This window comes from Rhodnius prolixus, unplaced genomic scaffold (assembly GCF_049639745.1).
Source record: "Rhodnius prolixus isolate KJV_2025 unplaced genomic scaffold, Rpr scaffold_11, whole genome shotgun sequence".
NCBI classification, from domain to species: domain Eukaryota; kingdom Metazoa; phylum Arthropoda; class Insecta; order Hemiptera; family Reduviidae; genus Rhodnius; species Rhodnius prolixus.
Genome location: NW_027411625.1, coordinates 18,233,452 through 18,249,357, shown reverse-complemented (window position 1 = coordinate 18,249,357; position 15,906 = coordinate 18,233,452). Strand labels below are relative to the sequence as shown.

Below are 15,906 nucleotides of genomic sequence, written 5' to 3'. Positions count from 1 at the left end.
ATGAATTTAAATGAAGTGTAAGGGTGTAACATTTAATAAATTCTAAAAAATAATGAAAATTAATTGCAGTGAAATTACTTAAATGATATCAATTGTCATCAAATTTCAGTAGTTGTGTTTTGAATATCCTTCGTAACGATTCATGAAAACATTGTTAATTAAAGTACGTGAAGAGTTGTTGTTGTGCAGTCATACAGTGTAGAGGTCTATTGTGTGCTCGTGTAATTTTGCCTAAAAAATTGGTGTCAGGTTTGATAATTGATAATAATTTTGTACCAGTCGAGGTAGAAATTTTTTCTACGTGCTTTGATGCTATTTTTTCGCCTGAAAAGCAGAGATTTTCAGAGAAATAGATGAAAAACTTTCAGTAATATCAGAAATTATAAAATTTTATTACGTGTACTTTATACCGGAGCGAATAGTGTATTTACGATACTGTGTTTAGGTTTTAGTGCAATACTGGTGGTGGGGTTCTTCGAGTGCCTCTGGACACCACGCCCACACTCTCACTTGCTTTAGCACTACCGTCTGGACACTTACTAATACCAATTAATAAGCCGTACCTCTGTAATCCTTGAATCGAGGCTTAACTTTAAAGCATTTTCATTTAAAAAAAATTAAACTGGCTTTACATGAGTGAAAAAAACGATATTTTCTTCTCGCCTAAAGTACAAAGAAATAAAAGGAGTCGTAGTTCACCGGAAACTGCAGCAGATTTTAAAAGAAAAGAGAAATATAAAATGGGAAACGGTGAGGAAAAAGTGGGAAGTACGAGCTTAAGTCAATTGATGGACTGTTTTAGCGTACTTTGGATCAAAAGTTGGCACATACGGCTACTAAACAGGATGTGGCGGTTCTGGCAGCTTCCATGGAACAGCTGTCTTCAGAAAATGTAACTACGCAAAACGAATTGAAATTGCAAAGAGATCTATGCAGGAAACTAGAAAACAAAATGGAAAGCATGGAAAAAGAAGGAAAAAGTAAAAACTTTTATTAAAAAATTTTTAAGGGCTTTCAAAATGTGGGGGAGAATTTGAAAACTTTTATTGAGACTTTTTGTGATCAAGCTTTGGGTATAAAGGATCTATCTATAGATAATATATTTACTACTGGCCCTAACAAATTTATAATTGTACAGTTTTATAAGCGAATTGATGTTCAAAGGATTTTGTCCAATGCAAAAAAACTGAAAGGTACTGAATTTAGAATTCACCGTGGTTTGACGTACAGGGAAAGAATCATAAAGAAAAAGTTGCTGATCGTTAGAAGGGAGGTAATTAATAGGAACAAGGAAGCAAGAATATTGGTGCGCACCACAGATCTATTTTACAAAAACAAAAGGTTTCTTTGGGATGAGGAGAAGGAGACTTTGATTGCACGTAAGGAAGAGAATTCTGGGCTTCTGAAGGAACTTCTAGACGCAAACGCCACTATTTCTTTATCGCTGGGTTCTTCAAAAAACGGCCGCCCTTTTGTGAAGGAGTGAGTGTGAATAAGGGTTGTGATGAAAAAAGTGTTAATTCTATTTGTTCTATTGTGAGTTTTAATATTGCTGGCTTAAAGAATAAACTTGACAAGGTATATTTTTTTTTATTTTATTAGAAAATATGATGTTTTTCTTCTTTATGAAACTTTTATTGAGGAAGAGTACTTTAATTATTATGAAAAATATTTTAAAGGTTTTAAGTTATGTTGGTTAGGTGCATCCAAAACATTCAAATTTGGAAGAGCTAAAGGTGGTTGTTTATTTGGTATTAAACTGTCTCTACTTTCCATGGTTTCTCTTTTGTTAAATTAAATAATTTTGATATAATTCAATATAAAATGAAAGAATCAAGTTTTTTTTATATTTCCGGTCTATTTAAATATTTCTAGTTGGTATGAAGATTACGTTGAATTGACAAATTTGTTAAATAATTACCCCTCTGCTAAGTTTATTTTAATTGGTGATTGTAACGCCAGAACTGGTCAAGGCCAGAATGTTCCCGCAGAGTGGGTCACGGGCCCCTATAGATTTAGTCTTAATAGGAATTCTAAAGATTGCCATATTAATAAAAATGGAGTAAATTTCTTGGAAATGTGCGAAGAAAATAACTTGGTTATTTTGAATGGTAGGTCGTTGGGGGACGCGCTCGGGGAATATACCTTTGTGGGAGGTCCCGGAAGCTCCGTCATTGATTACTGTTGCGTTTCTTCCGATCTATTGAGTATTGTGAGTGATTTTAGTGTTGAATCAAACATTTGCTCGGATCATTTACCTGTACAGTTATTATTGAATTTAAGAAATGAAGTTTTCAGTGGTTCTGATCTCTTACCTTTACTGCCAAAATTAAAATGGAAAGAAAGCGATAAGACGAATTTCAGCGCAAAGCTGGAGGATTTACACAATAACAGTATTTCTATATTGACTGAAAATCCCAACGAGGCGGTAGATTTGTTTACTGAAAATATTAAAATAGCTGCGGGTATAAGTAGTCAAAACATTCCTACATCGTTTACCCTAGAAAACAATAAAAAATGGTATGATAGCAGATGTAAATCATTGCGAGCAAGATCTTTTGCTTACCTGAAACTTTATAGGATTTCAAACATGGAGTGGGTGAAGAAGAAATACTTAGAAGTTAATAGAGAGTATAAGGAGGTATGTTTGATAAAGAAAAAAGAATATTTTATAGAATTAAATGAAAAATTTAAAGCTGTCAGGAATGGGAAGGATTTTTGGAATTTAGTTAGAACATTAAAATCTGGCAAATTTACTGGTAGTACGGAAATTAGATGTGAAAGTTGGGTGGAGCATTTTAGCAATTTGTTAAATCCGGTTAGTAATCCAGTTTCTATATCTTTTGCGCTAGCACTTAATGAAGACGAAATTTTAGACAAACCTTTTGAATTTAATGAATTAGTCTTAGTAATCGGTAAAACAAAAAACGGAAAGGCACCAGGATACGACAGAATACCCTATGAGTTTTACAAAAATAGCCCAAAAAATTTTTTATCCTCTCTTTTAAATTTTTTTAATTTTGTTTATCAGTCAGCGAAAGTGCCAGATAGTTTCGGTAGATCTATAATTTTTCCTTTATATAAGAAAGGTGATCCGAACGATGCATCAAACTACAGAGGGATATCCTTCTTAGATTGTATTTCAAAATTATTTACAGCTTTGCTCTTAGAAAGGTTAACAAAATGGGTTTCGGTTAGAAAAGTGCTTAATGAATATCAAGCGGGCTTTCGTAAAGGTTATTCAACAAATGACAATATTTTTACCTTGTTAAATATAATTATGTTAAAAACTTATAATAAGAGAAGAAAACTTGGTAAATGTAAAGAATAGCGCCCGGAGGTGTGGCCTAATTCGAAGTGATTCTAATTCGCTGTTACCATATAACCCGCCAAATTCAAATGTAAATATAAAAATATTTATTTATTTTATATTTACATTTAAATTTGGCGGGTTATATGGTAACAGCGAATTAGAATCACTTCGAATTATTAATTCAAGATTATTAAACATTTTTCGTGGGGGGCTGTGCCCCCCACACCCCCTTTTTGTGGGGGCTTTGCCCCCACTCCCCCTGATCTATTTTTTTATTTTTATGGGGGCTTCGCCCCCCACACCCCCTCACTGCCCCACTAATCCACACGCAACTCTAATTTGTAATTCAGACACATGAAAAACAAAAGAAAAGAAGCCTACCTTATTCAATGCAATCCCTATCCTTCTGTTTCTACACTTTATTCACTCCCTTAAATAATGCTCTCATTTGATCGCCCATGGAAGAATGACTCCTTTTCATACTTATCTCACTTCCACACTTCGGACCTACATATCTATTACTAATTAAACCAACACTTATTCAAAATGATAAAACTTTCATCCCTTTATCCTCCCTCAGACTACATTCATGCTTTAAATTAAAGAAAAACTGTAAATTCAAAACGCTCATCTTTTATGAAGTTTCAAAAAAAAGGAACCTAAAGTTACACACTGGCACTAGCGGGAACTGATAATACGTTGAAAAAGAAGCAGTTACTATGCAGTAAGTGTACTGCGCATGCGCGCTCAACATAAATAGCTAAGAAATTCAAAAAAATTATATACAGCACATTAGCGGGAAGTTGAGAAATTTAAAAAGAATATATTGAACATTGGCGGGAAGTAGTTTAAAAAGTCAACGGTAACTGTGCTGTACTGCGCATGCACCAAAAATAAACAGGCCACACCTCCGGGCGCTATTCTTTACATTAGCCGAAAACTTTATTGTCTACTTGTTGATCTGAAAGCAGCGTTCGATTCCCCGGACCGAAACTCTCTATACTACAAGCTAAATTCATTGGGCGTCTCGAGTAAGTTTATTGAGGTACTTAGGGGTCTATATAGGCGTACTGAATCTGCAGTGTGGACGAATAATGGTTTGACGACATCTTTCGAGACTAAAGTCGGGCTGAGGCAAGGTTGCCTGCTCTCGCCTTCACTTTTTTCTCTTTTTTTAAACGACCTGCATGACTTCATTGGTGGAGGGGTCTACATCGGAGATGTGAACATTAGATGTCTAATGTATGCAGATGACGTGGTGCTTATGTCCTTGGAACCAAAGGGTTTACAATCAATGGTAAATAATTTGGCAGAATTTTGTAAAATGTGGAACCTTGTGGTAAACTTAAGTAAGACCAAAGTCATGATTTTCGGGAGGGGTGGAAGGAGGAAAAAGAACGAATCGTGGTCATTAAATAGAGATAAGTTAGAGATAGTAAATTATTATAAGTATTTGGGCGTTGGCCTAACCCCTCAACTATCACTAACAAAACATTTTAAAGAAAAAATGAGCTCCGCTAAATTTGCAATAGCTTCAACCTACAATAATTTTATGAAACCTCAGGTGCCCGTATCCAGTAAGTCTGAAGTGTTTAATTCAGTGATGAGGTCAATTGTTTGTTATGGTGCGCAGTCATGGGATTTCGAAAATTATGAAGAAGTCGAAAAATTAAATTTATTTTTCATTAAAAAGTTATTTTCCCTACCTAGGAATGCTCCAAATTATATTGTCTATTTGGAGTCCAGAATTTTCCCGTTATTTCATTATTACCTGTTCCTTCATCTGAATTACATCAGAAAAGTTCTGAGTTTACCATGTGGCCGCCTTCCGAAAGTTTTAGCAGAGGAAGTAATAAAAAAGAAATTTTACTGGCATAAAGTGAACATGGAATTATTTTTAAAAGTTGGTTTATTATCTTATGAGCAAGCTGTGAATAATAGAGAAAAAATCTTAGAGTATTTGGAATTGAATTTTTTAGAAACGGTAAAGGGTAGGGCCCAAAATTCTTATTTCCACTATTTGTTCAAAGATTTGAATTGGAATTTGGGCTCAAATCATTACATAACGGATGAAAACAACTTAAATTTTATGAGGTCTATATTTATGCTTCGAGGCCAATTGGTGAATTTAAACTTTAATGTTTCCCGAACTGAGGACAGGAGACTTTGCTCATTATGCAATTGGGGGAAAAAAGAGGACATAATTCATTATATGGAGGAGTGCCCCATTCTGCGGGAATTCCGGGTTCGATGGTTTGGCAAGCATTTGTTAAAAAAAGAGGAGGTAATCGAAATTTTAAATGGTAAAAATTGGAAGAAGTTGCACTATTATCACTTAGAGGCTAGAAAGTATCGGCAGATTTTAGTCGATGAATTTAATTTTTAATTTAAAGAAAGGATTATTATTTTTTTTGATAAAAATGAAGTGTAATTTAAATTAATTTGTTTTTATTTGTGTAGCCTTAAGATTGTGCGTGGTGTGGTATTTGTATGGGTGTTTTGTTTGTATTTGAGTGAGATTGTGGGATTGTAAATATTTATTTCAGAAGTTGTTTTGTTTAATTTATAAAAGTAGAAAATATTTTTTTCATTATTTTAATTTTTTCTGTTCGCCAGACTGGTTTTATGTATTCTTTAATTTTTGGATTCTTGTTTTATTTTTATCACTTTTTATGATTTTTAATTAATGTTCAACACTTCTCCAGCAGATGGACTGAGTCCATGCTCAAGTGTTTGGGAGGTTAATAAAATTTTCTATATTTTGTAAAATTAGTATTTAAATAAACGCATTATTATTATTATTATTATTATTATTAATAAATAAGAATAATAATTTGGAACAGAGTTATAATAAAGTTCCAATTTTTTACCATATATGAAGCTATAAAATATATTTTATTTCTCAAAAAATATAGTATGAATTTAAATGAAAGTGTAAGGGTGTAACATTTAATAAATTCTAAAAAATAATGAAAATTAATTGCAGTGAAATTACTTAAATGATATCAATTGTCATAAAATTTCAGTAGTTGTTTTGAATATCCTTCGTAACGATTCATGAAAACATTGTTAATTAAAGTACGTGTAAAGCCCCAATTTATTACGAAAAATCAGTTTATTTAAATAGAGAAAGTCAATTAAAACCCATAAGCTTCGAACGTTTCATCTGGCTGAAATTACGAGCTGAAGCAAGAATGAAATGTTGGGTACTTGCTGATTGTACCTTTTGACGTTTAATCAATCTAACACTTGACTTTTTAAACTGTAAGTTTTTGTTAAGAAGATATTTGTACCTTTTTGAAAGATTTTTCTTCTTATTCCTTTTTTGGAACAAATTTATACATCTAATAATACATAAATATTTGGATATAAGGAATAATTAAGCTGATTAACGCCGGTTACAGTAGAATGTTTTTATCAACGCCTTGTGGTTCTAGACACCCATGGATACATACTTTTGACACCAGTATTATAGATTTCTTAAAATCATAAATCCATTATTTTTTTAATACTTTCAAATGAAAGTAATGTTTATTTAATTATCATTCTAACGCTAGATAACGTTTTCCAGGAAATTCAAAACCTTTAAAAGTTGATTATGTGAAATTTGAACATTTGGTTTACAAATGTGTTCTCAACATTTAGAATAAATAACACTTTCACTACAATTTGATATAGCGTATAAGTTGCTGAATTGCTACTACCTCTGGAGAGATATTTTACATAAATGCTTAGGGTTGCTGTCACCAAAGAATCAATTTTCTTGAGAAAACGTTTCGCATAAAAGTCGAAAGTATTAGCAGGAAAATCACACTTTGGTATTTGAATATTGCTACGTTAGGAGGAGTGGAACCTTGACAGTGGAAAAAAATGTGTAATGTGAGAAAAGTATGTTTTAGAAGAGTGGTATCAAGTGGAATGAAGATATATTGTAAGAAATTTGCAAAATGTTTAAGGGTATTGGTAATAAGTTAATGGTTAGTAGATACAGAATGTAACAAAACTGGTGAAATTACAAGTTAGCGGGAAGAAGGTGGAGAATAAGAGCAAAGTTGTGTAATTTTCTAGGAAATGATTTTGTGGGTTCTCAGAGAAGCGGCATGTTAAATTTGCCTTTAATATGATTCTTCAGAACAGTTACCTTTATAATATCAAGTAATTTTAAAAACATAACTCGAACTCTAAATTTGATAACCGGTGTGCTAATTTACTCACGAAAATTTTTAATTTTTGTCACAATTTTTCCATGAAGGGCTCCTGCGATCTGCATTAAACTTGGTGCAAAACTGCTTATTTTACAGATATCCACTTTAATTCAATATAAAATTCCAGATAATTTAGTTTTAGGAATGTTCATAGGGGACCGGCTTAATTTATTAAATGTAACTAAATCCCAGGTTGATGGTGGTGGGCAAAGACAACCCAGCTATGAATGATAAATGTTAAAATTTAAATTAAGTTTTGGTGAAAAAAATTCTTCTATGATCGATGCACAGAAAGTTTTTTTTGTAATTTTATTATTTTCTTAACAAACAATCAAACGAACAATGTAAGATGTAATCCTAAATTATTTGGAAAAAAAGTATTAATAATTAAATAAAAAACAAACAAAACTAATGTTTGCCATTTAGAGTCAAAAACATGATTGGACAGGAATCAGATAGAAAATTCGGTTTCGTTTTTAAGTGTAAATCACGTAACTTATATGTAAAAAAAATCAAATCTAAAATGATCCATTATTTTGTCCATTTTGTAACACGACTAATCGTGCATATTTATGTTTAAAATTAATGCTAACACGCGATTTTTCAATTTCTTTTTGAGAAATTAGTTGTTTTTTCATTTATCTCTGAATATCACAAATAAAATATACAATTTTGCTTATTTATAACATTTAAAAAAAAATTAATTTATCTCCATATGCTCTTCAGTTGTGGTCTCTTTTGCCATATAAAATAAAACGTACGCTGCAGAGCTCTGTAAAACAAAGAAAAAACAAATTAGTCGTTATTTACAAGGCAAGTAAGAAATAAAGTTTGTTCAAAAATTAAAAACTTTATTTCACGACATCATATATTATATTATCAAATTTTTATTCCAGAAATTTGGAGCAGCCAGTTTTTGGGGAAAATGAGTATGAAGAAAGATTGACGCAACCATTCGCTTAATGTTATTTTTAACAAATAACCCCTCTCAAAAAATAAAAAGAGTGAAAGTCATAGAATTGTTTCACTCTGATTTGTTTTATATGTATATAAATATAAATTGTTTCAAAAAGCTAATTATTTGATAGATGATAGATAAATGTATTAGAAATATTCAACTAAGTAGCTGATATGCACTAGTTAAATTAAGAAAGCAGTATTCACTTTCTGTCACTAGATATTGATAATAAAGGTCTGGTTTCAACTTTAGTTGAATAGTTGGCTTATTATTATTAGGTTTTGAGCAAATATTTATTTATAAATCACTTAAAATTTCTCTAACCATTATTTTCTCTTCAGATTGAATAGAAACGGAATTGTCATCAAAGCAATACCATTCTTTGGTGTTTTTATTCTTGCAATATGCAGTATCTGAAACAAAAATTGATAGAAAAAAATTAAAATTACAAAAATTAAAGTAATGTTAAATCTGAATTAAAGTATATTACCACCAGTAAATTAAAATGTACTATAATATGTAAAATAAATAAATAAAATAAAATGCATTGCTGAAAAAACACCAGAGTTTGACAATCTTTTCATCTTTTTCTAAACAAAATTAAAAATCCAAATTATGTTTAAAATAAAAGGCCTCATTTATAAGTGTAATTTTTCGCAACACAGATCAAATAGATTTCGAGAAAAACGTTGCGAGGGGAATGTTTTTTCCGAAATTATTGTTTTTCTTCTTGTACACAACGAAACTCCTAAACGCGTGATACGATTTTCATGAATGAGATGTCATTCGATTAAAAATTTTAAGTAGAAGTGCCTTTCAAGTGTTTTTTCTCGACGCAGAATATACTTTTAGAGGGGAGTTCGCCCTACGTATGTAAGGATCCACTAATATTGTTATTAATAATAACTCTGTAAATCTTAGCCCAAATCTAATGAAATAAAGCACAATAAACAGGATACCGTTCCTCTACTCAAGTTCAACGTAAAATTCTGCTCTTACCTTTAAGTAAAAAGAAGTAATGCAATGGTTTCAAATCTTCATTTGCCGGAAATATGCTTTTTACTTTTAGATCCTTCCGTTCAAAAAAGTAGTTATCAAGAAATGGTCTGGGTGTGTGGTCACATCATCTCAATACTACAGACGGCTCAATCCATGGTTGGGCAAATTGCATTCTGTATTGTCCGAGTATTTTATTTTAAACGTAATTAATTACCGAGTTCAAAACTCAGTTAGAGGCCCTTCAGGGGTGGTAATCGAGTTACACAACTTGCTTGCTTTGTGGCCAGCAAAAGCAATTCGCCCGAGACTGTACCAGGCGGGCGACAAAGGTTGGTGTTCGGGCATGCCAATGCCCTAACTTTCTGGAAGAAGCAGCGTCCCATAAAGGAAACGGACCCATAGGTGCCCCACTGAGAAAGCAGTGAGGAATATAACCAAGCAGGCTAAATTGGCGTAAAAGCTCGAAACCGAATGGCGTATAAAGGTAAGACATCTAGTCTCCGACCAGGATGCCTAGCTCCGACCAGGAGCAGATTCTGGAAATTTTAAGGCGTCATGAGTCGGTCTTTGAAGAGCCTAATGCAGATGGCTCCAAGTTACAGGTGTTTCGCCATATCTATCCTAAGGAGGAGATCCCTTACAAATAGACCTTACAGAATACCGCATTATCAGAAACCAATGATCAAAGAGCATTTGAAACAAATGCTGGAGAAAGGCGTAATTACGCCTTCTTCTAGTCCTTGGGCCGCCCCTGTTGTATTGGTTCCGAAAAATACGGAGGATAGTAATACCAATACCGTTTCTGCACCATCTTTCGAGGGTTAAACCAACTCACTAAGACAGATGCCTATCCTTTGCCCCTTATTATGGAAACGCTGAAAGCACTAGGAAAAAGTAGATATTTTTCTACTTTAAACTTGTGCAGGGGATTCCACCTGATACCTATATGACCTGGAGAAATGTGTCCTATACCTTGATGATGTGATTGAGGATCACTGTCGACGGCTAGAGCATGTCCTCGCACATTTAGAAGAAGCAAATTTGAAGATTAACTTAGATAAGTGTCATTTCACGCAACCCAAGGTGAAATTTTTGGGACATATAGTGGCGTCGAAAGGGCTATGTCCAGACCCAGGAAAAATCCGAGCAATTCGTAATTACCCTGAGCCAGACTCGATACGTTCAGTGAAAAGTTTTCTTGGGTTAGCCGAATACTATTCGCTAGCCTTTCTATACTGGCCAAACCCCTAACGCCGTTGTTACGAAAGAATGCATTATTTAAATGGGAAGTAACCCAGCAAATTGCATTCGCTTCACAACGCGCTCTATTCCGATGCCGTATTTATCTATCGGGACTTTGCGGACACATTTATCTTAGCTACAGACGCAACGGTACTCTCACAAATAAGTAACGGGTACGAGAGTCCTGTAGCTTATGCGAGCCGTCAATGGAATCAACCAAACGCAACTATTCCACGACGATGAGAGAGTTGCTAGCTGTAGTCTGGGCTACGGCCCAGTTCCGCTGTTACCGACTGGGGCTGTCGTTACTGACCATTCCGCCTTAAAGTGACTGCACCATGTTAAAGATCCCTCAGCCAGGTTGACACGATGGGCCTTACGGCTATCCGAATTTGTGTATGATGTGGTGCACACTCCTGGTTTGAAGCATACAAATGCGGATGCGCTGAGCCGAGCAGTGGGTGCGGTGGACCGCACCTCGGATGAGAAGGAGTTAGCCGTCGCTCACGATCGTGATGAATAGTGTCGAACGATGGCGGAAGAGGGGCGGGCAGAAAAAGGGGAAAGCAGCCCGTGGTACCGGGTAGACGGGAAAGGCAGCCTTGCTAACTTGAGGGTATTACTTCCCGCAGGGATGCGGGAGAAGATATTGAGACAATTTAGTACGGCTTGGTCCGGGCATCCAGGAGCAGCGAGAACTGTTAGCAGGATCAAAAATAAATTTTATTGGCCTCAAATGGAGAAACAAATAACAGAGTTTGTTAAAGCGTGCCAGATATGTCAGGAAAGAAAATCACCTACAGGTCTCCAAGTTCCACTTGCGCCGGGATATCAGGTGTCTCGTCCTTTTGGATTGGTAGCGCTTGTTATCGTGGGACCTCTCCCTTTAACCTCCGCGGGAAACCGATATTTGTTAACGTGTGTAGACTGCTTCTTGCGATATGCTGAGGCGATTAACATAAGAGAACAATCGGCGGAGCAGACTGCCCGAGCTTTCGTGGAAGGACTAGTTTTGCGGCATGGTATTCCCCAGAGAGTGCTCACAGATCGGGGACGTAATTTTACATTAGAATTATTCCGAAGTGCCTGCAAAATGTTAGGAATTAAAAAGTTACAGACTACCGCTTATCACCCTCAAGGGAATGGCATGGTTGAGAGGTTGCATAGGACCCTTATGGACTCCTTGGCTTGCGTGGTTCGTCGAGGTGGGAGGGACTGGGATCACTGGTTACTTTACGCGCTTACCGCTTACCGATCAACACCGCATTCCTTTACCGGATACACCCCTCATTTTCTGGTTCATGGGAGGAAATTAGAGCTACCATTTGAGTGTAATATTGCGACGGATAGCACCCGAGAAACAATACGGACTTTGTAGGTAAGTTAAAGGAACGTCTCCTAAGGCATTTCGCTGCACTCGAAAAACGGAAGCCTGTACCAGAAAGACACGTTCTAAAATCTTTACTGCGAGGAAAAAAATGCGCGTGTTTGAAATCGGCGAACAGGTTTATCTCTATGAACCGCCGTTTCCATTGGTCATGCTCGAAAATTTAAGACCATGGACAGGCCCGCATAACGTGGTAGCGCGAACATCTCCAGTTAACTATGAATTGTGCCTCTCCAAGGGAGGTAAATGCATTGTACATATTAACAGGCTAAAAGCAGCGTATAGCCAGTCCACGAGCCAGCTAGTTAAGACGCAAAAAAACGCTCAGGGAAGGGTAGATCAAGGGTGCGGTTTTGAACAGTACGCAGAAGACGAGAAGAATGATGTCTTTGAACCGATAGGAAACGACAGAGGCGAGTATAGCTCAAATGAAGCTGGGTCCGAGGGAAGTTTGAAGTCCCATCTAGGGTGCGTTCCACTAAGCGCTCACAACGATCACGCTCATGACCGCGGTTTTGCCCGCTCCACTTGCTTGTGAACGTTACAATCGAAAACCCAAGTGGAATGGACTTAGGCGTTCATGTAAACATTACAAATGGCGACCTCGAAAATAAGTCAGAAGCTTGAAGAGGTTGTTTTTTAATTTTAACCCCGTTTATAAGCAGTTATAATAAACTTTATTAACTATTGGTAAAGTTGACTTATATTAAATATACTATACATATACAGGGTGACCAGAGTTATATGCTCCACCCCCTTTTTTTTTTTAACGGTGGGAAATTTCGAAAATATAAAAAACACGTATTTAATCATTTTTAGTCTAGTTTATTTTCAGTGATTGACCCATTTTTTAAACCCCTGTATATCGAGATACAGCATCCAACTTTTGTTTTTCAAATGGAACGTTATATTTTTTTTGCATATTTTTATAGTATTTGAGCTCATAAAAAAAAACACAAAAAAAAATTTTGAAATCAGTTAGGTTTTTCAAAAGTTATGGTAATTTAAAATATGAAAAAAAAAGTCAGTTTATTGTCAAAATTACGTTATTTTTTTTTAAAGAATCTGTTCCAACTGGGCACAATCAACGGATAGACAAGCCAAAACTCTGGACTCCCACGCTCTGCTTGTAGTAGCACTTATGGTGGCGAAGTCAAGATCTAGGCAGGCTAGAGTTATTCGACGTTCAGGTTGTTTTTTCTACAAACGTTTGGTGTGGAGTTTTAAAGCCTGAAGGTACCTTTTGATCGTTGTGAGCGCTTAGTGGAACGCACCCCTAGTCGGTTGGAGAAGAATTTCCGAACAATCGAGTGGGGAGAATGTTCAGAACCCGCAAGCGATAGATTTACAGCAAGCAGAGGTTGGCCTATCATGGCCAGACGACCCATCCTACAAGAGGGTGAACCTGCGACCGCGATATCACCAGCGGTCCAACCGAGGAGGAAGATATTGTAAGTGAGGGCTAGTCCGCAACTCCTAGAGCCCATGCATGCACTAACCCTCTTGTGAGTGAGAGAATGAATGAGAAACGAAGGAGGTATTTCTCTCGGGCTGCAATCTATTAACAGGATTAAGGACTGGGTAATGGAGCTGAACAAGGAAGGAACAGATTTCACAACATCTAACAACGGGCCATGTGATCCTAAAATATGGCGCTAAGAGGAGTTAATGCAAAATCTCCTCATCAGAAGTCAGTTAGACCAGAAGCATATGGTAAGGATATAGGATCGTGAGAACGATGACAGTCCTACTGAGTCTGAAGAAAGAAAAAGACAGCCGAAGCCGGAAGAAGCTTATGGAGGATGTGGTGAGGCCGAAAGGTGTTGGCCACAGAAAATAAGTTTCATGCAGCACCAAGGAGATCTAGCAGCCAAAAGTGAAGGAGCCTTCAAACACAACTGTATCCGTCCGGGGCTGGCAAGGCAAGCAAAGACCGCAAAAAAGCATGAGCTCAAAGTGAAATTCCAAAGGAAGCTCCACTTTCTTAAAGGGGAGGATAGTGTTTGTGAGCGGAGTGGGGACGGCCAGCTCACTTTGAGGAGTGGAGTATGCGGAGTAGGAAGAGGGCCAGCAGTAGGGCCCGCGCCGTTTCTTGAGAGACAGATCACTTCAAGCGTTTAACTTCATACCCCACCCCACCGAGTTCAACTGTATAATACTGCTGGAAGAGATAATTTTTCCAATTCAGCCTGATAGTAGAAATGTCTTTGGTTTGGCGTGAGTGGAAAGAAGCATTGCTATTTTTATGTTTTGTTGTGTTCAAAAGACTTAGTTTTCATTTACATTTCATTACCATTTTCTAAGTGCTTCAATCTATGTTTATGTATTTTATTTTATATTGTCAATAAATATATTTGTTTTCCCGGAAGTAATACTCTGTGTTTACCCGACCTTTCCACCCTCTCCCGCTCCCTTACACCAGTTAGAAACATTCGCAAAAAGCTTAAGCATTTTACTTATAATTGTTTCTGATTTTTTCCCCATCCTTCTGAACTTATTTTTTTTACTAGTATTGTTTTTTTTAAAAAAAACATGTTACTTTAACATTCATTTTCAAACAATTTTTTCTTGATTAACCTGTTAAAAAACATAATCTATTTAAATAATTTACTGCATTATATTGTCAAAAATATTGTTTAGAAATGTCATGTCACAGACCCTTACGCTGGCCACTTTCATTTAAAATACATATATTGTGTTAAACGGATATTAAAATACATTTTACGGCAACAGAAATAGTAATAATTATCAAATTATTCATTATGTTAAAAAACATAATCTATTTAAATAATTTACTGCATTATATAGTCAAAAATATTGTTTAGAAATGTGATGTCATGTGGCCCTTACGCTGGCCACTTTCATTTAAAATACATATATTGTGTTAAACGGATATTAAAATACATTTTACGGCAACAGAAATAGTAATAAATTAGAACTTATTGAAACTCTATACAAATTATTCTTCTCAATAATCTTGTCCTTAATGCATTTCATATCTATTTTATCTCCTTAACAAAAACTTACAGTTTAAAAAGTTAAGTATAAGGGTTGATTAAACGCCAAAAGGTACACAAATCAGCACGTACCCAACATTTCATTCAAGCTTAGTTGATATAATTTAAGTAATTTTGCTGCATTAACTTTTCCTTCACATTTTTTAAAATTTATTAGATGTCACAGACCCTTATGCTGGCCAGTTCGTTCATAATATTATTTGGTTATAATTATGATAAAATGTATATTATATCTTCGTTTTTAAATAGGTACTTTATTTTAACTCTAATCCAAATTATTCTTCGGATTTATCTTTAATATGCCCTTTATTCAGAGTAGTCACATATATGTACATGCATGTTAAAGTAGAAAAAGACAAAGTTAGAGTCGGCTACTGTTTAAATTTGAATCACGGAGGATTTAAAACAATATTTCAGACTTGAATTCGTCTTACCGAAATATTCGTGAGCACAAATAACACACAGTTAATAACAAGTACATTATTCAACAACAATTATTCATTTCTCAATTGTAATTTAATTTTACTTACAGTAAAATACTGGAATAATTAGCTGTCCTAAAAGTATGCAATACTTATTTATTTTATATTACATAACATATATATAACATTGTGAGAAGAACAGCTACATTGAGAGTGTGATTGAAGAAAACTATATTATTTGCGATAAAGCCAGATAATTATTACCTATTATTATAAACGTTTGACTACTACATAAAGTAACAATTACTTTAATCGAAGAATAAACTTAAACAGACGATTTTTATTAAAAATAAAATAATCGAA

At 35.1% G+C, this 15,906-nt stretch overlaps 1 protein-coding gene across 4 annotated transcripts in view; it reads right to left on the bottom strand.

Annotated features, from left to right (window-relative positions):
• Positions 1 to 7,723: 7,723 nt before the first annotated feature.
• Positions 7,724 to 15,906, bottom strand: part of LOC141459117 (ubiquitin carboxyl-terminal hydrolase 4-like) — an 87,792-nt gene continuing 79,609 nt past the window's right edge. For 2 of the 4 annotated variants that reach the window (XM_074137735.1, XM_074137736.1), the window contains exons 16-17: positions 8,801 to 8,889; positions 7,724 to 8,290 (exon numbers count right to left, since the gene is read on the bottom strand). In XM_074137735.1, coding sequence (XP_073993836.1) covers positions 8,219 to 8,290; positions 8,801 to 8,889 — 161 coding nt within the window. In that variant the 3' untranslated portion in view covers positions 7,724 to 8,218. The remainder of the gene's footprint in view (positions 8,291 to 8,800; positions 8,890 to 15,906) is intronic. The other 2 variants (XM_074137737.1, XR_012461384.1) reach the window with 2 other exon arrangements.